Below are 24,929 nucleotides of genomic sequence, written 5' to 3'. Positions count from 1 at the left end.
AGTATTTTATTAAGTATTATGACTTACCATGTTTTATAAAGGCTCATCATGAATTCACGTTATATTCCGCTTATGTTATGCATCATGATGATTCAGCAAGTCATGTTGTTCGCTCGGTCACATGCAGTCAGGCACCGAGTGCCGTGTTACGTCCAGGCCATGGTTCGGGGCGTGACATATCCTTAGCGAAAATTGTGGTTTCGCTACTAGATGTTATTTTTCAGGTTGAAACATTGCTTGGTCCTGTTATGAAGGCATTGTTGTGTTTTCAAGTATCATCTCTATGCAAGCACTGTACAAATTGGAACCATGTTTTATGCATTATTGACATTTCACAAAATAACTTCTGATCCCTTGACCTGTTTATGATTAGCATACTTCTCAAAGTTTTTTCCCCTGCAAGCCAGACATTTAACTTTGTGGTTATGTGAAGTTCAAATTGAAATAGTGAATTCGTCAATTATTGCTCCTACGGTAAAAACTAATACATTAACTATCACTACAAGAACAAATGTAATTTGCGGACACTTTCAACCTCCACAAATTGCCTTTTTTTTTTTTTTTTTTTTGTAGTTATATGATCCAGTTCAAAATAGGCTTGGATAGCTTTGTAAAAGTCAACATTCATTTCCCTCCATTTGAAGAAGTTTTATTCTAATAGCAATTGATTTTTGTATGGAGTTCAGAGTGAAATAGTGAATGCATAAATTATTACTACATGCTCATGTAAAGATGGAGACTTGTGGGGCGAATAACAAATGTATGAAGGACAATATATCTCCACAATATGCACTAATGATTGTGAAAAAGAAGACAGTTTACACGATTAATTTACTTATAAAGGGAGTAATTACATATAAGTTTTTATGAGTCAATTCTCACATATTAAACTGCACCGATACTGTAAAGACCTTTTACATCATTAGTTCAATTAATTATTATCTTTTATTATAAGTTATCAATCAATGCATATTAGATAAAGTTATTTACAATTACATTATAGATTACATGATTGTGTAAATATATTTAACTGTATCAGTTGCTTAACACCCTCTTTATTTTATTTTATTTTTCATATCTGAATGTCGTTGCTGAGTTGGTTGGAATCATTCAATCCTTTCTGTTTATTACTTTTTGTATCCGACCGAACTAATACGCACTAACCCACATCAAAAAGGGAAAAAGCCTTCTTTCCAACTTTTGTACGAGACTCATTTCTTTGTATAAATGTCCAGGGCGAAAGAGCCTTTCTTTGCTTCTGTCGGCGAGATCAGCCAGTATTGCTATGTGTAAAGCCTTTTCCTGAAAGAGGCCAAACAATATTGTTAGCTTATGTGCTATGTCTAGCGGCTGATGAATCCTATCTAGTATTGAAATTGCCTTTCCTCGGCTCTAGAGTCGGGTTTCCCGTTTACCCAAAAGGAAGAGCCGCCCCAACTAGGCAGACAATCACGGGTCGTAACGCACTATTCACACAATAAATCCACTTAAAAAACTGTAAATAGATATATAACTTAACTCTTCTAAAATAGGTGAGGCTAGCCTATATAAAAGCTCAACATTCATTTCCCCTCCATTTGAACAAGTTTCATCCAAATACTAGAGATGAAAGAAACATAAGATCAAATTCATACCCATATAACCTTATCCCGCGATTTTAAAAGTTCAATCATGCTAGTGACATCAAATTCGTATTCACACTTCAACAATATATCAACAAAAATCCTCAATCTCCTTAACAAACCCCATATTTCACCTTCCCAAATCACCCAAATCCAAGCTCAACTAATCCACCACAATCTCCATTACAACACTACAATTGCCCATAACTTCATCTTCACTTGCCAATCTTTAGATCTCTTAAACTTTGCTTATACCCTTTACACTAAACTCATCAAGAAACCCCACATCTTCATTTGCAACACTCTGATTTGAGCAGTACTAGTATCGCAAGTTCCCTGCTATATTTTATTGTAATTTGTTATTTTTAGCTGTTTGAAAAATATAAGCTTCCACCCCATATCGGTTATTCCGACTATCAATATTTTAATGATTTTGTTATAGGTTTAGTATGTTTATAAACCGACAACTGATAATTGAACCGTTAGTGATCACTAACCGATAAATCAATAATCGATAACCAATATGCAATATCTCAATGTATTTGTTTACAGATAACATTCAAAACCGAATCGAACCGACTGATAAGCAGCCTTAATAACAAATGAAAAACTTGCACTCAAAGGTATGACCTAGGAGTCAATAAAGTGGTTGATAATAATGAGATTTCAGATTCAAATTCTAACAAAAGCAACATCACTAGATAATTTTTGTTAATCTGTCTAAACCTTGGTAAATAGAGCTACCCAGTACCAATAACGCTATGAGGTAAAAAATATCTTGTAAAATTAGTGAAGGTGCAGGCAAACTGGCTCAAACACCAAACTAATAAAAAAATAACAAACAGCAAGAAAAAACAACTAGACCTCAATGATGGAATAGTTGAGGCTAGTTATATAAATGCTCAAAATTCATTTCAATCTATTTGAACAAATGCTCAAACTTGCCAATGACTACAAATTCATATTTACACCTCAATAATCTAAGCACAAAAATCCTCAATCTCCTTAACAAAGCCTCTATTCACCTGCCCAAATCTCACAAATCCAAACTCAACTAATCCACCACAATCTCCATTACAACACCACGATAGCCCATAACTTCAAAACCTGTTTTTTCTTTACTATTGAAAGAACACCTATTTTACTACCATTTCTTGATCTCATCCAAAAAAAATTTCTTCTAAATCAAACATTTTCTTGAGGATGAAAATGAATATTTTATGTAGTTGTAGTTACCCGATATCAAACCCAAGAAAACACTAATTTTTAAAAGAAAAACCCCAAAACATAAAAATCCTAACCTTTTGACTATCCCTGATTTCAACAAAAAAGGAAGAGAGAATATAATAAAAGAACTATTTTTCTTTAACCTTTACAGCAAAACCAACTATCAGTAGTTCAAGTATGGAACTCGCAACAGAATGATACTTTAGGACAACTTTTATGTATTAACTCTAAGTTTAATTGACACACATTGTGGCACTTGACACTTTTTTTTTTTATTGTTTTAGGTGCGTAAAATACACACACCAACAAATATTGAGTAGAGAGTTTTTAACCTTAGAAGGATGTACTCCCTCCGTCCTAATTTATGTGATATAGTTTGATTAGACACGGAGTTTAAGAAATGAAGGAAGACTTTTGAATCTTGTGGTCTAAAATAACTCAAAGATCTTTGTATGGTTATATATCATCTCGTTAAGTGTAAAATGTAAAGTTAAATTATAACCAAATAAGGAAATATATCATTCTTCTTTGAGAACAGCAAGGAAACATATCAAAATATAGTTTTTAAGTATGGGATTAGTAAAACATGATAGTTTAGAGAGCTCTTAGCCATTAACTCTTTCATAAATGCTCAACATTCATTTCCTTCCAATTGAACAAGTTTCATTCTAATACAAAAACATTAAGAAATGGTTAAAGCTTAAACTTTTCAATGACTACAAATCTAACCACAAAAATTCTCAATCTCCTCAACAAACCCCATATTTCACCAGCCCAAATCACTCAAATACAAGCTCAACTAATCCACCACAATCTCCATTACAACACAACAATAGCCCATAACTTCATCTCAACTTGCCAATCTTTAAATCTCTTAAACTGTGCTTACACTCTTTACACTAAACTAATCAAGAAACCCCACATCTTCATTTGTAACACATTAATTCAATCTTTTTCCCATTCAAAAATGCCACTTGAAAAACAAAACTCCATTACCATATACTCACATATGCATAAAGAAAGTATTTTTCCTAACAATTACACATACCCTTTTGTTTTAAAATCTTTATCTGACCTTAAAGAATTAAAATTAGGCAAATCTGTACATACCCAAATTGTAAAATCAGGTTATTATGCTTGTGATATTTATGTGCAAAATTCTTTATTGAATTTATATGCTTCTTGTGGTGAAATTGAGGTTTGTCACCAAGTGTTCGATGAAATGCCTCAAAGAGATGTTGTTTCGTGGACGGTTTTAATTATGGGGTATAGAGATTGTGGGAAGTATGGTGAGGCACTTGTTGTGTTTGATAAAATGAGAAATGTTGACGTGGCGCCTAATCGAGTAACGATGGTGAATGCATTGTCTGCTTGTGCAAATTGTGGTTCTTTAGATATAGGTGTGTGGATACATGATTATATAAGGAGGAGTGGATGGGAAATGGATGTGATTTTGGGTACGTCGTTGATCGATATGTATGGGAAATGTGGGAAAATCGAGCACGGTTTTTGGGTATTTCGAGAAATGAAATTCAAGAATGTGTATACGTGGAACGCGGTGATAAGAGGGTTGGCGTTGGCTAAAAGCGGGGAGGAGGCATTGCGATGGTTCTTCGTCATGGAGGGTGAAAATGTCAAACCCGATGAAGTGACTTTAGTAGCCGTGCTTTGTGCTTGTGCGTATTCCGGTATGGTTGATCAGGGTAGAGAAATCTTTTCTTGGTTGATGAGCGGGAAATATGGATTTTTACCTAATGCGAAACACTGCGCGTGTATGGTTGATTTATTAGCGCGTTCGGGGTATTTAGAAGACACGTTAAGGGTGATTGAAGAGATGCAAGTGGAACCTACGAAGAGCGTTTGGGGGGCGTTTCTTGCTGGCTGCAGACTTCATGGGAATCAAGAATTGAGTGAGTTTGCAGCTTGGAAACTTATAGGATTGGCGCCTAAGAATTCGGGGTATTACGTCGTGTTGGCTAATGTATATGGTGAAATGGGAAGATGGAATGACGCGGAGAAAATTCGAGGGTTGATGAAAGAAAGGGGATTATCAAAGGACTTGGGTAGTAGTTCAGTTGAAGTTGAGGATCAAAAGGATCTATTTGAGCTGTTAAGGTGACAAGAAGTTACATTTTGGTGATGCTTCAAAGATTTTTTTGTGCAACTAGTTTTGTGCTCCTCAGTTTTATTCAAATGTAAACATACCTGTCATTTGCAAAAGAAGGAAGTTAATGTGTTCATTGAACTACTCAACTAACTTGCTAGATCTTTTCCTAGCTTCCATGATCTTGTGGTGACCAAGCATCAATGAGACATGAAAGAGAAATTGTCATCTTAATGTACTACTTTACATGATTCATTTGCATACAGCGGCAGTGCTTGCCACTTAAGTTTCTTGATTCAGACGTAACTTACTAACTTTTTAACTAGTATTTTTTCCTATATATAGGGTGTGTTTAACATGAAGAGAAATATTTTTCGAATATAAAAACTAAGTTTCTTTTTGGTGTTTGGTTTTCAGAAACAGAAAAGGGCCAAAATTACCCCTGAACTTTGAAAAATAGTTCATTCATACCCTTCGTTATACTATAGGGTCAATTATACCCTTACCGTTATACTATAGGATCAATTATACCCTTATGTCTAACTGATGCCACGTGACATCATCCCAGACCTTCAAAATTATTTTTTCCTCAAATTATTATTTACCCACTATAATAACCCAACCCGACCCGGATTCATTTGGGGTATGATTTGGTTAGCTTTTTGGACTTTGATTTTTCTCAATGGGTTTCTATTCAAAACCCAACGAGTACGGATCCTAAAACGACATCGTCTAGTGATGGAATTAAGAAGCCGAAAAGGAAGAAGAAGAAGAATCTTTTTGAGGTTGCTCAGTTTTTGCCTAATTGGGGTCTTGGTTATCACATGGCTAAGACTCATTGGACTGGTGGACTGGAGGCTTTTTCGGGTTGCATCTTGTCTTTCACTATGCAGGAGGAAGGCGAAAGGTGCACTTCGTATATGATATAGATCCTGATTGTTTGTCATACATAGAGCTTTTAGAGATAATGAAAGAACTTGGTTATTTGGAAAAGTGTCTTATATATTATAATATGCCTAATCAAGATATTGCTGACGGATTGGTGAAGTTGACTTCAGATGAAATGGTGAAAACCCATAAAGATAGTGATACTTTTGAGTTGTATGTTGAAGAGAATTTGATGGATTCAAACATTGCTTTAGGTGGAAACATTGAAGCTGTGGGTGAAATCTCTTCTGATGCAGGGCTGAAAAAAATGAATCCGGGTCGGGTTGGGTTATTATAATGGGTAAATAATAATTTGACGAGAAAATAATTTTGAAGGTCTGGGATGATGCCACGTGGCATCCGTTAGACATAAAGGTATAATTGATCTCATAGTATAACGGTAAGGGTATAATTGGCCCTATAATATAACGAAGGGTATGAATAAACTATTTTTCAAAGTTCAGAGGTAATTTTGACCTTTTTCCGTTTCAGAAAAAACAAAATTAGGAAAATGACTTCCTCTCACTTTTGGGCTGAGGTCATTTTCCTTCATAAATATCAAATTCTAATTGGAGCATTGCACTTTGTCCCTATTTTTGGGCTGGTCTTTAATTTATACCTCTCAAGGCAAACAACTTTGTCGCGGGACATAAGTTTATCTTTCGCTTCATAATATCCCATAAATTATGCCCCAAGCTCCTAAAAAACTTATGCCCCACTAGGCCTAAGTTTGATTTTGATGGCCAAAAATTAAAGACCAATCCATTTGAAGGGAAAAAAATAAAGACCATCCTATTTGAAGGCCAAACCATGCAATTTCTTCTTCTTAATTTCATATCGCTATTTTAACTTTTAACGGGCAATTTGCAGGATTACCCTTCGCTGGGGCTAGTCTTTAATTTTTTCCCCTCAAATTGGTGGTCTTTAATTTTTGCCCTTAAGGCTCAAATTCTGCCCATGAAAAATTCGGCCTTACGATTTATTTTTTTACTGAGCTGGGGTTTAAACCCACAACCTCGGAGTATTAGGCGAAGGGCAAAACTTAAAGACCACCCCAAATGAAGGGCAATCTGCACAAAAAAAAAGACTTTTAACTAGTACATAAACGTTATTATCAATCGTTAATACCTATCATCCATTTTCATCAGAATAATATCCGATTTGCTAATGTTGTTATTAATCTTAATTAGAAAAGCTCCAAGAAATGGTTAACAAACACCAGAAAACATTTTCCAAGAAAATATTTTTTAAAAAAAATCATTTTCAATAAATTAGTATCATCATAATAAAGACACGACTTGAGCTAAGTGTTTATCAGAAATAGCCTCTTAGGGTAAGGTCTGTGTACAATCCACCTTCCCAAGACTTCAGTTGTGGGGTCATACTGAATATATTGTTGCTGTATGATAAAAACACAGGAGTTTCCAAAAAGTATCTTTAAACTTGGCCAACTTATATATATTTATAAAAGTAGATTCCCTAAATAATCTCGTTATTATTTAATTCTCGTATTATGATTCACATATTATATTTCTAGTATAACTTGTTTGGAACCCAAACAATCAATTTAACACCCTATGCATGAAGGACCATTTTAAGAGAAGCCTCAAACTTTGTGGACTATTTAGAGCTTTTTCCATTTTCATGTACCAAAACTTTCATGCCTCTATCATGAGATTCTATTGACGAAATTTCCCCTTCCTGTTAAGCTCATAATCAAAAAAATTGATCACAGAGGAACTTTTCCATCAGAATTCAAAAATGGATGATGACAATGAAACTAAAACCGAGTTATGCCCTAGCCATGATTGGTCCGAGTTAACTCAGTTATGTCTCATTTATGTACCAAACTTTCAAGCGTCATCATTCAGAGAAAATGACAAAAATGGTTTCTTATTTTTGAAAATAGGTTCAAAATACTCCCTTAAGTTGTATTTAACAGTTTTGTTCTTTAAGTTTTGCAAAAGTTAACACTTTAGTCTCCATCAAATATTTGTCGATTTTTGTCTGTAGATTTAACGGAAATTATGAAGAAAAAAAAAATTGCGGGAGCTCACTTTTAGTGGTACAAGTTTTGTAGTTTCTACTATGTTATGTTTATTTCCAAAGTCTGATACAGTTTTTTTTTTTTTTTTTGTAATTTCTACTATTTTTTTTAATATCATTTGAGTGTTTATTATAATTTTTTTATGTTGCATATTGTAGGATTTGATGGGAGTTTTTATGTTTATGGTTAAATCCTTGTTCCCACTGTTTCATCAAATCTGATAAACATAAATTGTTAAATATTTGACGGAACGTAAAAGTGTTAAATTTTGCAAAGGGAAAAGGGTCAAATTTACCCTCCAAGAACGGTTTATAGTTTAAATTTGCCCTCCGTCAAAGTTTGGGATCAAGTTTGCCCTCTTCGTCAAAGTTTGAGATCAAATTTTCCATCCCCGTTAGGATACTTGATAAATTTGTCCTTATATAGATGGAAGTCTGACTTGGACTCAATAACACAAAAAAATTAGCCACATCGGATCCACACAGGCTCCACGTAGACTCCCAATCCCAATTCTCTTAATCCAATTCTCTTTTGAAAATGCCCCAGCATTTGTTTTGTCATAGTAAAGGTTTCTTCATAAACTCTTCAGAGCCTTTCTGAATAGAGGAAAATATTTTTTCTCAGAATACATTCCTAAACGTATACCGAAAGTAAGATCAGAAAAGTTATGATCCTACAAAAGTGATAACAAGACAACAAAATAAATTTGTCCACTTCAGCTTTGAAAATCCATTTTCAGTTCTCTTGAATAGTTTTTAAGAGGTTCTGACAAGGAGGCGACAACAATGAGTTAAGTTAGCTCCGTCGAAGTTCACCTAAGATAGATGTCATGTTCAAGAAAGCTTTGCTGGTCAGATAAATTCTATGTTTCTGGAGAGAACAACGAATCCTTGGTCGTATTAAACATTTTTTGTTGTTCCTGTAGAATTTTTTCTTACGGGCCTCCTATTTTATCAAAAGCATTACGTGTGTACCTCGATGCAATTAAAACTCCGGCTTTCCACATTACTACATGGTGCCTTAGTGTCAGCAATAGTCTAGATGGGTTAAGAGAATTGAGATTGGGAAACAGGTTAAAAAGAGAATTGAGTTTGGGAGTCTATGTGGATCCAACGTGGTTAATTTTTTTGTGTTGTGGAGTCCAAGTCAGACTTCCATCCATATAAGGGCAAATTTATCAAGTATCCTAACGAGGAGGGCAAATTTGATCCCAAACTTTGATGGAGAGGACAGATTTGATCCCAAACTTTGATGGAGAGGGCAGATTTGATCCCAAACTTTGATGGAGAGGGCAGATTTGATCCCAAACTTTGATGGAGAGGGCAGATTTGATCCCAAACTTTGATGGAGGGCAAATTTAAACTATAAACCATGGTAAATTTGACCCTTTTCCCTTTAGAACAACGTGGCTTAATACCTAGATGGACCCTTAAACTTGTCATGTTTTATGAGATAGACATATAAACTTACAAGGTGACCAGATAAACACTTAAAATTGTCCAAGTGTATTTTTTAAACACATTTCTCCATCTGGCAACTCGCGTGTCGTGACTTTTATCCTAAGCGCGTGAAGTTTTTTAAAATTGCTAAGTCAGAATACAAGGTAATAAAAAAAACCTCTTTATATAACTTATACCCATTAAAAAAAAAGCCCCAGTTCCATTCTTCTTCCTGCTAACGACACCATTGAAGCCAGAAGTTTCAGAGGTCATCCCATGTGCTTTCTTCAACCTCTCTCTCACAATAGTGTAAAAAACTCTAATTTACCTCTCTTTCTTGATATCCAAATAAGTTGAAGATGAGACTAGGTAATAGGATATTTTCTGTACTTGTGGAAAAAGAGTAGTATCACAAGCTTCTTGGTCTCCAAATAACCCTCGTCGAATATTTTATGGCGGCAAATATGGACGAGTAAGTACTGTTTTATGGATCTTTGTTTTCCTTAATTTAATTTCAAATTTTCTTTTTGCTCTGTTTCTGGACACTAATCTTCTATCGCTTTGTGACTAGGCTGGATGAAAGTATTTTATGTGGTATGATAAGCAAATGCCTCGTCAAGCTAGAAGGGTTATATGGGGCTTTACTAAATTGAGGAAAAGAATATGAAGTGAAAGAGCGCAAAAAAAATAAAAAAAAATCTATAGAAGTGTCTTTCCCGTCTTATTATGGTGGTTCAGCAGGTAATTCTACGGTTTGAATTTAGTTTACAGTGTAACTCCTATTATTAGGACTATGTAATCTAATATTATAAGGCCATTTTGATGTAATTCTGCAATTTGGATGGAAATTATGCATTTTGTATGCAAACTCAAGGAATTTGATAAGGAGTGGGAGAGGAATGCGATAGTTCTCAAGTTGAAGGTACGGAAAAGAAAGCGCGGTTGAACAAGTGAGGGGTACTATAGCTCAAGACTCTTATTTGCTTACATGGAAATAAAATTACACGTGGTTGGACTATATTTTCTTACATGGAAAATTATTTATTTATTTGCTACATAATTGGCGTTTGGACCTCATGCACAGGTCTTCAATATAAATGTGTTTAAAAAATATACTTTGAGCAAGTTTAAGTGTCTATCTGGTCACCTTGTAAGTTTATATGTCTATCTTACAAAACATGTCAAGTTTAATGGTCCATCTAGGTATTAAGCCGAAAAACTTAAAATTGAAGGGACTATTTTGAGTCTATCATCAAACACAAGGGGCAATTTTGGTCATTTTCACTGTAGATGAACGAATTTTCCTCATCCTGTTACTACTTTACTTGTGTATAAAGGTCAGAATCAAAATTTGACAAATTTCCACACAGAAATGAAAACCGAGTCACAGTCTATTCATGATTGGGCAGAATTAACTCAGTTATGCCTCATCAACATCCTTTCTCGCATCCCCATTAAAGACAGATGGCGTAGTAACAGGGGCAAAACTACAGGGGTGCAAGGGTGTCGAACCCCTTCGTCGGAAAATTACACTATATATATGAGGCCAATTTTTTGATTCATGTATAAATATTAATGTTGCATCCTTTAACATAATGGAGAACTTAGCTCAGTGGCTGAGGCGCCTACTATTGAGCCCATGAATGCGGGTTTGATTCTTTGGAACAACCCTTTTTCATCCAATTCTTTTTACTTGAACCTTCTTATCAAATGTTCTGGCTCCGCCCTGCGTAGTGTCATGTTTGTATGCAAGCCATGGTTTCAAGCTTGTAAGGATCCTAACCTCAACTCCGTAATTGATCTCGAAACTCACTTTGAATCAGATGCTGAGTCATCCACTCGTTACTGGACACCCGAATTCGAGCAAAAAATAGACTCTATGCTTCGGTCTGTTGTCCTTTGTAGTAATGGTTCTCTTACTACAGTCCGTATAAGGCATTACTCTGATCATTCCTTAGCTTTGATGGCTGAAAGGTAATTAAATTATCTCTATATTTAATTTATGTAGCGCTATTTGATTTGACATGAAATTGACAGTCATGTGACTCATAAAAAATACGGAAAAGGGCCACAAAATACCCCCGAACTATCTCTAAGGGCTCGTTTGGTTGGGGAACAAGTTATCCCGTGATTAGTTATTCCGAAATTGTTATTCCACCCTCTATATAGTATAAAAAAATACTACAATTCCGAGATTAGTTATCCTGCGATTTTATTCCAACCAAACGTGAGATAAGACAGTACTAAATTTTTATCCCAGGACTATTTTTGCTTATCCATCATACCAAACGATCCCTAAAGGTTTAAATATACCCTTCATCTATCTATTTTGCTAAAATATTCTTCTGTTTACCTTTTTGCCCTTAAAACTAAGAGATCTCTTATTTAATTATTTTTTTAATAATGTTTTTAAGTTTTTCTTTTTTAATTTAAAAAATATAGAACTTCGAATCAAAATTGGGAAACGGGTCAAAAATACTCCTCTCTACTTTGAAAAAAGGGCTAAAAATATCTTCCGAATTTATTTTGGGTCAAAAATACCCCTCTTATCCTTAAAGTTTTCAAATATACTTCTGTCTTAACGGAAATTATCCCTCAAAATAATTCGAAATCATTTTATAAACCCGACCTAACTAATAATAACCCATAAGATCCCTTTATTCCCCCAATACGTAGGTTTGAAGTTTGAGGGAAATTTAGCTTTCTTCAGGATTTGGTTATTATTTAGTTGGGTTGGGTTTAAATGATGGAGCATGTTTAAAAAATAATTTCGGGTCATTTTAGGGGATAATTTCCGTCAAGACAGGGGTATATTTGAAAACTTTAAGGATGGGAGGGGTATTTTTGACCCAAAATAAGTTCGGAGGATATTTTTAGCCCTTTTTCTAAAGTAGAGGGGTATTTTTGATCCTTGTCCCATCAAAATTTGATAATACTCTCTCTGTTCCATTTTATGTGGTATTTTTCGCTTTCCGAGATTCAAACTATATAAACTTTGATTAACCTTTTAAGATGTATTTTTTCACCAAATTGATATGAGAAAATTTGCAACGTATAGTATTTTTCATGTAGTTTTTAAATATATAAATTTCAATCTTAAAATAATGAGTTAATGTAATCCAATTTAAAATCAAATTCGAGCAAAAAATAGACTCTATGCTTCGATCTGTTGTCCTTTGGAGCAATAGGTCTCTTACTACAGTGCGTGTTAGATACTGCTCTGATCATTCCTTAGGTTTGATACCTGAAAGGTAATTAAAAATTATGTCTAGGTTTTTAATTTATGTGGCGTTATTTGATTGGACATTGAAATTGAAAATCTTGTTCTAAGAGACTAGACAAGAAATTTAAGAAAGAAATAAAAGTCTTGTGAAACTTGTGCTCCAAAATAAGTTATAAATACTTGTGTGACTATGAGCCCGTTTGGATTGACTTATAAGTTGGCCAAACCAGCTTATAAGTTATTTTTAACTTATTTGGGTGTTTGATAAAATAGAAAACAATTTAAATTAAGGTAAAAAATACTTAAAATAAGTCAAAATCAAGGAGTTGCTCAACTCTAATTTATTTATTTTTTGCCTTAAAAGCCATTTTGATTTGACCAGCAACTTTGCCCTTTTATCTCTTATATTTTCTGTTCATTCCAATACTATCCTTACTTCTAAAAATACTTTAAGCACTTTTATCCAAACACGTAACTGCTTAGTTATAAAATAACTTTCAGCACTTAAAAAGTACTTTAAGCACTTATGCTTAAAAACCACTTTTTTTCAGTTAATCCAAACGGGCTCTATAAATTATTTTATAAAGGGTAAAACGGTAAATTTGAAGTTAAATTATTACTATAAAAAATAGACTCTATGCTTCGATCTATTGTCCTTTGGAGTAATGGATATCTTACTACAGTCCGAATTAGGCATTGCTCTGATCATTCTTTAGGTTCGATCGCTAAAAGGGAAATTGTTCTGTTTTAATTTATGTGACATTGTCTGATTTGGCATGAAATTGAAACTCGTGTTTTGAAATAAATTTAGTAGACATTTGTGTGACCATAAAAGGAAAAAAAAAAAAAAAAGAGTTCCGAATCAAATTTGGTTGCTGTAAGGTAATTCAAACTATCTAATTTTGAAAAAGAAAAAGAGACTTGGTAATTTGAGTACTCCTTCCTTCAAATTGAAACTTTTAGCTTACTGAGAAATGACTAATTTTTTAAGCTATATCGGACTAGATCAAACTCAATATTTTGAAATTAAAATTTAATTTTCAAAAACTATATAAAAAGTACTATAAGTTGAGAAAATGTCATTTTGAAGTTTTATCAACAATTTGCTTGTGTAGGTGGCAATCTAGTATTTTCTGAATCCTTATGTGAGGAATTACAAAAAAAAAAATTTCAATAAAGATGTGAATTAAGAAGGATTGGTCGACGAAATATGAACCGAAGACTTAACCTCATTCTTCAAAATGTTGGTCGAAATTGACGTAGTTTGAATCTCGAAAAGCGAGAAGTGTGACATTAATTGGGACAGAGGGACTAATTCTTTTTGTTGAAAAATTTGGATAAGAATGTACATATATTTGCATTGTCTCGAAGACCTTTATTTTGATGGAGATGTTGGATAAGAGAGAAATGCTGAGAAAAATTGGTATTTTGGCCGGAAATGTAATATTTTGAGTTGAGGTAAAACTGGGTAACAAAGAATTTCTTGGAAGAAAAAGAAAGTAACTTGGCTGAGAATTTATCTGTAACAAGGCTAAAAATTTAATTTTTAATATTTCTGACTTGAGGTATAAGCAGGTAGAAAAAATATCTTGAAAAAATTGACTGAAAGTGGTAATATTGCTAGGAGCCCGTTTGGATTGGCTTATAAGTTGCTTATAAGTTGTTTTCAGCTTTTTTGAGTGTTTGGCTGGCCAGCTTAAAGTCATTTTGTGCTTAAAATAAGTTCAAAAAAATAATTGGGTCCATTTGACTTAGCTTATCTAAAGCAGCTTATAAGCTGAAAACAGCTTGTAAGCAAAAAAAAATAAGTTAGACTACCCCCAACTTATTTTTTTTTAGCTTATAAGCTGTTTGCAGCTTATAGGCATAAGCCCATCCAAACAGGCTCTAGGTATTGTGTTGAATGTTGTGTTTGGGATAGTTTACTTCTAGTAGTGTGTGGTTATGTTTGCGCTATGGGTTTGCAGTACTAAAAGCCAATTTTAGCTGATAGCTTTTCCCGATTGGAATGCATCTGCTTAGCTATCAGTCTTTCCTTAATTTATCTAAAGTTCAGTGGTTTTGCAGTTTGAAATGGTACTATTTGAAGGTTATAACTGAGTTGTCCCTGGTTTGGTTATGACATCATTAAATGTACTCCGTACTCAGTTATTTAAAAAAAAAAAAAAGGATATGATTTAAGGTACTTTTCCACACAGTGTGGGGTTTAATTGCTTCCATGCGAGTAGAGTAATATACATTCTTGTTTAAGTTAGTGTTGCATAACAGAGTTACCTGGTACCTGTGCTGGTGGGAAATAGCATGCACCTCGTGGAATTAGTCGAGGTGTGCATATGCTGGCCCAAACACCACGATTAGAAAACAAAAAAATGAGTTAGTGTTCGAATATGGAGGTCAGTTGCGTGATGTTTGATGGATTTGGTTTTATATCTTCATTTTCTTGTTTGTTATGTTTGAGAGCAGAAACTGCCTCTAAATAGACTTTCACGTATGCAGTTTGTGGTTTGTTGTGTGCTTTCCAGCAGTGAAATATGTTGGTATTGCTATTGGCCCAAAAACAAGCACTTATTTGGTTGGTTTTATGTTGTTCTTGGGTTAATCAGTTCACTATCTGACATTTTAAATGACCAATTTACGGAATGCGCTAAAAGATCTCCAAGATTTGAATTCATGAAACAACTAAAGAACAGAAAAAAGTATTTTGACATCAGACTTGAAATACTGATTCAAGAAAAATGCTGAATCCGCGACTTTTCTAGTACAAAAAAAAAAAGTTAAACCAAACTAATATCAAAAAAAAGAAAACACATTAATAGTATTCACGCACGAATTTCGTGCGTGAAGGAGCCTGCCACCCATGATTATTTGTGGATGGGCCATTACATCAGCAAAGGTGACTTAGGTGCAGCATTTCAGATTCCAAGGCCACTATATTGCCTCTCTTCTTTTATATGTTTCCCTATTATACGAATGATCACTTAATTTTATTTTATTATATAATAATTATATTAAACTATTTAGTATAATAAAATATAATTTAACATAATTATTATCACGACCCAGCTAGAGTGCCTGACGGGCACCCGATGTTAATCCACCCTGCCACCTCTTATCGTACATTCATATTCACATCTAGGTAGGCCACATGGCCTGCCTTGTCGACTCATATTTTGTATGTAATTTTTTAGCCTCGTCGACTTGTGTATATGGATATGGGCATTGTTGTTGATGATGATATAAATGTGTCATTACCCAATGAGATTAGTATTATTGATGCATAGAAATCATGAGCAGGTCATGTGGCCCACCTAGATGAGAATATGAATGTACGATAAGAGGTGCCCGGGTGGATTAGGGTGCTCGTTATGGCACTCCGGTTGGATCGTGACAATAATTATGTTAAATTATATTTTATTATACTAAATAGTTTAATATAATTATTATATAATAAAATAAAATTAAGTGATCATTCGTATAATTAAGTAACTCGAGTGTAATTGGTTCAAAATTAGAGAATCAAATCCTAATTCGTTGAAATATAACATGTGGCCGGTAGGATCCGGCCGCCGTGTATTGAAAATAGGGAAACATACAAAAGTAGAGAGGCAATATAGTGGCCTTGGAATCTGAAATGCTGCACCTAAGTCACCTTTGCTGATGTAATGGCCCATTCTCAGATAATCAAGTGTGGCAGACTCCTTCACGCACGAAATTCGTGCGTGAAAGGTCCAAACTACTATTTTGCAGTTTAGTCCTTTCACGCACGAATTTCGTGCGTGAATACTATTAATGTGTTTTTTTTTTTTTTTGGTATTAGTTTGGTTTAACTTTTTTTTTTAGTACTAGAAAAGTCGCGGATTCAAAAATGCTAGGTGAATTTTTTTCCCCATCTGTTTAAGTCTCAAGGGATTACTTGGTACCTATGTTGGTGGTAGATAACAGGTACCTGGTGCATTAGGTGGGTAAAAGCTGCCTTAAGATTAATAAAAAGGAAGCAACAACAACATACCCAGTGTAAGTTAGAGTGTACGCAGATCTTACTCCTGCCTTGTGAGGGTAGAGAGGCTGTTTCCGATAGACCCTCGGCTCAAGAGAAAACATTTTCAAAACAGGTTTGAAAAAAAAAAAGAAAGGTGAAAGAAGCTCTACTGAAAATACTAAGAAAAGAGAAATATTGACAGCAAAAATATTTTTTTTTTTTTTCAAAAAAAGGGAGAATGCACTTAAATAGTTGTTGTCTATTGTATTGATGGCCATAGTGAACAATGACTTGTAGTGAAACGTTGAGATGAAAGAAAATATTGGGCGCCTGCCATCAGTTTTTTTCTCTCCTTTTTTGGGATTCTAAAGCTTTTATGTTTTTTGGCATGAGTTGGGGTTTATGTGTGATCATCAAATTAACCATATTTAAGAGGAGTATACTGAAAATTCACACGGTAGACTCCTCTATAGAAGGAGACTTAATGCAGTTGGACAGCCGATCTTTAAGGGATTCTATTTTAGCCTATACTTCAATTTTTCTGTATTTCTTGGTTAGTTAAGATGGAGAACAGCGCTGGATTTCACTTTCTTAGTCCAGTGAAATTAGGATCACGGAAACTACAAGATGATGTTTTCTGAGTTTCATGTTAGGTATCACTTGATCCACCTCCCAACTTGATGGATTTAATGTTCTGAACAATTAAATTTAATTTTACACAACCACCCCCCTTCTCAGGATATAAAAAAAAAGGGCAGCCCGGTGCACTAAGCTCCCGCTATGCGCGGGGTCCGGAGAAGGGCCGGACCACAAGGGTCTATTGTACGCAGTCTTACCTTGCATTTCTGCAAGAGGCTGTTTCCACGACTCGAACTCGTGACCTCCTGGTCACATGGCAGCAACTTTACCAGTTACGTCAAGGCTCCCCTTCCCCCTTCTCAGGATATCTTTTCTGAAAATTCTAGGACTAATGTTGCCTATTTGGAACTAATCCTTTTGGTTTCCTTTGTCTTATTCAAGACTTTTACTTTTTGTTTCGCCAACTCCGGAAAAAGATTCCGTTTTTTAATCATCATATTCGAAATATACTGGCTCGACTTATCCTATGAAAAGTTTAGTTGTATCAGGTAGTGACACGTGTAACACTGCAAGTCAAGTGACATCCTCTCTCTAACACTTACATGTATATATATTTTATTTATATGGGATACTTCGATGCAAGTGTGGCCACGATTTACCAACCAACCTTTCCACTCTACAAACTTGTCCATTCTATTTTTCAAGAATCAATGCCCGCAAACTGATTTGTGGAGGTTCAACAGTCTTTTGTTGGGCTAGTGTGGTTTTGCTCCTAAGTTTGTAGTTACTGATATTGATCCATTCTCTATCATTTATTTATTAGATATAATAGCTAATTAGTTTTCGTATTGTTTTTTGGCATTGCCCACCAATGAACATAAACACATACATTTTGTTCCATTGGTTTTTTTCCAGTCTTCCAGAAACATGGTTATGGTTTCTGATAACTCTGTTGCTTCCAAAAGATGATCTTTTCCTAATTTTAGAGAAGTTATTGTGACTGGTGTTTATGGATGATAAATATTTGCTCTCACTATTCTTACAGGTCACCAAACCTTCAAGTTCTCTCTATCAAGAGCTGTCCACATGTAACTGATGAAACAATGTCTAAGATAGCCTCTGGTTGCCCTTTGCTTAAGGAACTTGACATCAGCTTCTGCTATCAAATATCTCACAAGTGTCTAGCTCTTATCGGACAACAATGTCCTAATTTGCGGATTCTGAGGCGACATCTCATGACTCGGTTTAATCCTTCCCAACAAGAACCCTTTCTCCCGAGGGAGTATCTAGATACTTGTCCTCAAGATGGCGATTCAGAAGCTGTTGCGATTGGGAAATTCATGCCACAACTCGTGCAACTTGAAATTCGGTTCTCTAAGTTGACTAATAAAGGTCTAGCTTTGATATCTGAAGGGTGTATAAACCTCGAGCATCTGGATCTATTTGGGTGTATGAATGTTACTAGCCGGGATATTTCAAATGCCTCGTCAAATCTGAAGCAGTTGAAAACCTTGAAAAAGCCTCATCACTGCACCTTGATGTTGGAATCTAACACTGAGAGGTATGGGCTCTGGCAACTGTATGATGAACGTTTCCAGACAGACTTCTTCCGGATTTAATGTTTCTTCCTGAGTTAATCAGGGAAAAATGTGTGGTACATCGTTCTTTAAATGCCTGTATATCGTGTTTTCTAATTGTGTACTAAATGGGGTTATGGTTAAAGACTTAAAGTAGAAGATGCTCCAGTCAAGTTGATCTAGATGCCTTGTTACAGGTTCACGTGGACCCAATAGCTTTTGGCCAGACTTTGTACAAGGTTTACTAAATATTTATAAATATTTGATGGTGAATTTAGTTATTATTATATTAACTTGAAATTGATGTAGGAACTCAATAATTTCAAACCCTGGATCCGTTTCTGGCTCCAGTTTAACACTTTTGATTACTTAGTAGAAATGTGTATTCGAAGGACTTTGGCCGTGTGCATATTTTCCAGTTCTGTGATTTATCTTTCATTCTTTCTGATTTCTGATTGTCACCGGTGTTTTACTTGACATTTTCTGGGTTTTCCTTCCCCTTTATATTGTTGCAATCTATGTTGCTCGGACTCTTCGAAAATGTTATCACACTCATGTTGGATCCTCCGAATGGTGCTACTTTTGGAGGATCAGATGCGCCCCTGGTCGCATTTTTAAAGAATCGGATCAACATAGCAACTGAAGTTGTCACGAGGAAGAACAGTCCAAGACCTCATTTCGACAATGAGAACAACTCATTTAAAAGCTCACTTTTTATATGAACACACAATTTGGTTTTGCTTCTGTTCTCCAAATTCTTGATCTGAGAGATTGATTTCCTATTAAATCATCAGAAACTTCTTGAAAAGTGGCATGTGATTTAGCTTCTAAGGACACTTCCAAGGACAAGGTCGTTCCTTGTCTGGACTTGGCTACGTTTATAATGAGGTAAAATTCACAAATAGTCATTTTTAGCCCCTATAATTGCAAAACAGTCATGTCATTGAGTTTCAAATTTCAAAGGTGAAACTCCCGGACATTATAATGAAGTTTCATCGGTGAAATATGGAACTCTATGATAATAACTGTTTTTCAAAGTTAAGGTCAAAAAGTGGTTGGAGCGCTATTTTTACTGTATAATTTATTTTATTTTTTATGGTTAATTGGATATTTATATAATAGACTTAATTGTTTGGAGCATTACAAACTTGGGGATTATTAAAATCCCCACTCAAAGAGAGTCCTGCACTGTTTGGCTATTACTATTACAAGCCAAAATTTCCCTGTTATATGTAGTTCATGCGATATGTGCCCCAAAAAACACCAAAAAACATCATTCACAAACACAAAAAGAACTGCCATCATCTTGATGGGGAACTATAACCAGCTATATACTGGACCAAGTACAGCTATTAATATTGGATAATTTGCAGGATTGTCCTTCACTTACTGGGATGGTCTTTAATTTTTGGCCTCAAATTGGTAGTTTTTAATTTTTATCCTTCACTAAAAATTTCTTGATTTCAGGTTCGAACCCCCGCTCAGTCAAAAAAAAAAAAAAAAAAAAGATCACAAGACAGAGTTTTGCAAATTCTGCCTTGCATGACAGAAATTGCAAAATTCTGCCTTGCGTTTTTTTTTTTTTAATTGAGCTGGATGTCGAACTCCCAACTTTGAGGTATTAGGAGAAGGGTAAAACTTAAATACCACCAATTTGAAGGGCAAAAATTAAATACCACCCCAAATGAAGGAAAATCCGCGCAAAAAAATCATTAATATTTAGGTCTGGAACTAGCACAATATTTGGGCCTTGAAATCATTTTTTTGCGCGGATTGCCCTTCTTTTGGGGTGGTCTTTAAATTTTTCCCCTCATATTTGTGGTCTTTAAATTATGCCCCTCATATTGCTGGTCTTTAATTTTTGCCCTTCGCATTACAACTCTGAGCGTTCACGCAGAAATCATGAGGTTCTGAGTTCGAACCCCCGCTCAAGCATAAATTAAAAAAAAAAAAAATTGCAAGGCAAGGTTTGGGTTGCGTGTATGCTGAACCCGACATACACTTGTTAAGGAATTACCAAATTTATGCCGGACCCGGCATACTCATGCCTTATGGGCAGACTTGGCATAAGTATGCCGAGTCCGGCATAACTTTGGTAATTCCTTAACAAGTTTATGCCGGTGGGGGCATATTTATGGGCAAACTTTATGCCGAACCCGGCATAAACTTGTGAAGGAATTACCAAAACTATGCTGGATCCGGAATACTTATGCCAAGTCTGCCCATAAGGCATAAGTATGTCGGGTCCGGCATAACTTTGGTAATTCCTTCACAAGTGTATGCCGGTGGGAGCATAGCGAAATTTAAACTCTGTCTTACGAATTTTTAAAAAAAATTTGACTGTGTGAGAGTTCGAACCTGGAACCCATAAATTTTAGCCGAAGGGTAAAATTTAAAGACCACCCCAAAAGAAGGACAATTCGCAAATATAGGCTGATAGGTTGGGCTGGGTTCGAGATGTCAGGTGATCGAGACCTTGGATTAAGTATCCATTGTACATCCTTGCACTGGCGAATCCGTAGAAGAAAGGCATGAGTTCGGCAGAACTTGTAGCTTTCGCTTCCAACTTTATATACATATATGAAACTAGGCATATTCCATAACTATTTTTTCAACTTTGGACTCCTGACCTCTAAATCTTGGATCTGCTAGAGGGAAAATCTTGAAATGATCATATGTGACAACGAGTACAAACTTAGTATGAATAAATAATGTCAAATACTGTAACTATACTATGTTTATATAGTTTGAATCAGATCGATTATTTGGGTCATTAGACTGATATTCAAACCGGACCAATATAATAAAAAGAAAGTAGCAAAAATTATTAGAGAAGCTAATTTCACAGAAGGTTGGACTATCATTATACCTTTGCAATATTACTTGATTCAACTCTATCTATGACATATTTTGGTATGTGGGGCTTTCTATCTTCTTGGGTAGATAATTTATCGTCTTTCAAAACAAAGACAATAGTCTGTTGAGAGAAGAGGCCAAATCTTGAATCGATCATATGTAACGAGGAGTACAAACTTAGTATGAATATATAATTCTAGATACTTTTTTAACGTTGTATATATACAAGTTGAATCTAAGAGGGTGGACAAGTGGGCAATCGACAATATTCGATGTATTCAAACATCGGAATTTAAGGAGAAAACATGAGCCACATGTTGAGGAAATTGAATGGACGACACACCTTCAAGACATTCCAAAAGTGTCAACTGTTCTCAATAGACAACAATTTGGAATCTTAATGTAAATACTCTTTCATTGAAGAGATATTTTTTTAACATTAGAGTCAATTATTGCACACTAGTACAAACTGGGGAACACATTCATTTCAAGAAAAAGAAAAATATCACCATCTTTATGTCTGATTTGAAAGAAGTTAACCAGAGGTAATTGCATTATTTCTCTGCACCAAATCTTGAGAGATAAAGAGGAAATAGAGGCCAAATCAACTAATACTGTCTCGCTCCATTTCATAATAAGTGTTGCTTTAGAATTTCAAAAAGAGTTTGATTTTATTCTTTCAAAATTGCACTTATTTATATGATTAAGAATCATTAAGTAGCTTTTCTTTTTTTAGGCGTTGATCAGGAGTAAATTAGTAAAAATACTCTTAATTTTCTAAAAGTAAGTACTTTCTTAAGAGGTGTGCATAAATTAAAAATACCACTTATTATGAAATGAAGGGAGTAACATGATGTTTAAAGTTACTATTTTGGACCTTTTTACATGCAAGTCTCAAAGCTAACAACTCTTTGATCTTACTTTTCAAGCTTCATATAACTTGTCATATCAACCTTTATTTCCAAAGTTACTGTAGTCTTCAATCATATCATTTCTGTATAACGGAAAGGTGGGAGTATGTGATTGTCAATTATCTTCTTTTTCTTGTTAATGTGTGTGTTCATTTCATTTTTGCCCCCATCTTTTCAAAGACTATACTATTAGAAGACTTATTGTTACCTGAAAATGACAAGGGGGGAATGAAAAATTGTATCCAGAAATATCAAAAGTTAGAATAAACTTTCTTGAAGCAAGACTTTTTTTTCATCCCATGTCCGGTACTAGCTCGTATTCATGTCCCGATTAATTCGAATTTACGCCAAGTAAGATTTATTAAAAAGGAAAGTTCTCTTTACCAAAAAAATTTTAAACTCGAGAATTGTGATTAAGAATGGAGAAATTCTATCCATTCGTCCATAACTTTTGACAGTGAATCTAGCCAAACTTGTATCGATATGATCATCTACTACGTTATCGTACCAAAACATCTATTCAAAGTTCTATCAACTATATATGATCTTTGTTTGTTATGTATGGCATTAGGTGAAACTCATATCGTCAGATTAATTATTAATAAAGAAATAACAGATCTTAGTTAATTCTCCGACAAAAACAATACTACCATAAAAACTCGAATTACATGGAGATTTTTTTCGCAGATAATTCCTGTAGATTTTCATGCAGAAATCTAAAAATTCATGAACTTTATTATATTTTCCTGGGGATATGATTTCCCCAGGTAAATCCGTAGGTAAATTTGGCGCCATTTAGCGCTAAAATTTTACATGGGGATTTATTTGATGAAAATAATCCCCAAGTATCATTTTATTGGTAATTCCGCAGGTAAAAGATAAAAAAATATGAAAGTTTATTTCCCTTTGTGCATTCACAAGAAATTCCCCATGTAGCAATACTTGCAAATTTACGTGGACATTATTTCTTGGGGAGCTACTTGGGGATTTTATTATCTAGGGTTGCTGCGATTTTAGCTAAAAAAATTTCTTAGGATTTATCTGGGGATTTTGTTACCTAGGGAAATATTTGGGGATTTAGTTATTACGGATTTACCTGGGGATTTACTTGGGGATCTTATTACTAAGGGAATCACTTGGGGATTTAGTTGTAGCAATTTTAGCGGGGGATTTTTTCTTGGGATTTATCTGGAAATTTAGCTACCTAAGAAATTATCTGGGAATGTTTTTACCGCGGATTTACCTAGGGATTATTTCTTGGGAATTTATTTGAGGATTTTATTACATAGAGAATTACTTGGAGATTTGGTTGTTGCGATTTTGCTATGGGTTATTTATTGAGGATCTACCTGGGGTTCTATATACCAAAATCAATTTTAATACAAATTCTATCTCTAGTATACATTTTAAATTTATTTATAGTAGATGTAGTTAAAATATTCATCCCATACAAAGGGTAATGATATTATATTTATTTAGATTGAATATTACATTTCATTAGACATGATGGTCGATTAGTGGGAATACCCTGGGAGATTTGAGGGGAAGCGTAAATAGAATTGTCGTGGCTCCAATTTATTAGCTCTAATAATTGTTAAGAGACCGAGACCTTGACTATGTGATAAAAATGTAAACTATTATAGGACTCGTGGAGGAGGGTTTGAGTGGGGATATTAGTGATAAGAGTGATAAGAGGAGTAGTTGAGTTTGAGTGGGGATATTAGTAAGAAACTTGGGTAATATTTTCTAAAATAAGAAATAACAAATTTATAATAAGCCTAAAAGTTCCTACCGATTTACTGGGGGAATTTTCATGCGGAATTACATTGGAAATTTTTCTCTATGAATATCAGCAAGAAAATTCCTTTTTAACGAATTTCTACCAAAACAATCTAGGGATTTTTTATCTTTTTTTTTTTTGCAAGAAAATCCGCAAGTAATTTACACGGTTATTGAATCCCCAAGTAATTTATCTGGGGATTTTAAAATCCGCAGATAATAATTACCTATGAAGGTTTTTCCATCGGATTTTTTTGGGCAGAAAACTCAGTTACCTGTGAATTTTCTTCTACAATCCCTAGGAAAATCCCCATGTAATTTGCATTTTTCTTGTAGTGTCAACTTAATCTATATCAAATTAATTAGTAATATAAAACAACTTTTCTTTCTACCATCAACCAAAATTAACATCTATAAATCAACAGTGTAAAGGAATTTTTCCCGATTGCAACTTATAAACTACTGTAGCAAGTTACTTGCGTTACTATTTCTGGGTTACTAAATTACCTCATTATGAATAGTTATTTTTAATTATATTTTAAGGGCCTGATGGTGGAAAAAGTTTCGGTGCAAATGTATATACGTTAAATCCTCCATAAATATTTGCCACAACAGTCTATCAGTTGAAAAACATGTATAATCACAATGGAAACATGGAG

At 34.5% G+C, this 24,929-nt stretch overlaps 2 protein-coding genes across 2 annotated transcripts; both read left to right on the top strand.

The window, feature by feature from the left end:
* Positions 1-3,407: 3,407 nt before the first annotated feature.
* Positions 3,408-5,222, top strand: LOC132602069 (pentatricopeptide repeat-containing protein At1g50270-like). Its single transcript, XM_060315089.1, has one exon. The coding sequence runs from the start codon at positions 3,562-3,564 to the stop codon at positions 4,966-4,968; it is 1,407 nt and encodes a 468-aa protein (XP_060171072.1). The 5' UTR covers positions 3,408-3,561; the 3' UTR covers positions 4,969-5,222.
* A 12,552-nt stretch (positions 5,223-17,774) lies between these two features.
* Positions 17,775-19,109, top strand: LOC132602068 (F-box protein SKIP1-like). The gene has a single exon (XM_060315088.1). It carries the CDS (start codon positions 18,161-18,163, stop codon positions 18,764-18,766), a length of 606 nt encoding a protein of 201 aa, XP_060171071.1. The 5' UTR covers positions 17,775-18,160; the 3' UTR covers positions 18,767-19,109.
* The last annotated feature ends 5,820 nt before the right edge of the window (positions 19,110-24,929 follow it).

The sequence above is a fragment of the Lycium barbarum genome, chromosome 7, assembly GCF_019175385.1.
Source record: "Lycium barbarum isolate Lr01 chromosome 7, ASM1917538v2, whole genome shotgun sequence".
In the NCBI taxonomy this organism is placed as follows: domain Eukaryota; kingdom Viridiplantae; phylum Streptophyta; class Magnoliopsida; order Solanales; family Solanaceae; genus Lycium; species Lycium barbarum.
Note: the sequence above shows the minus strand (reverse complement) of the source record. Positions and strands in the feature narration are given on the sequence as shown.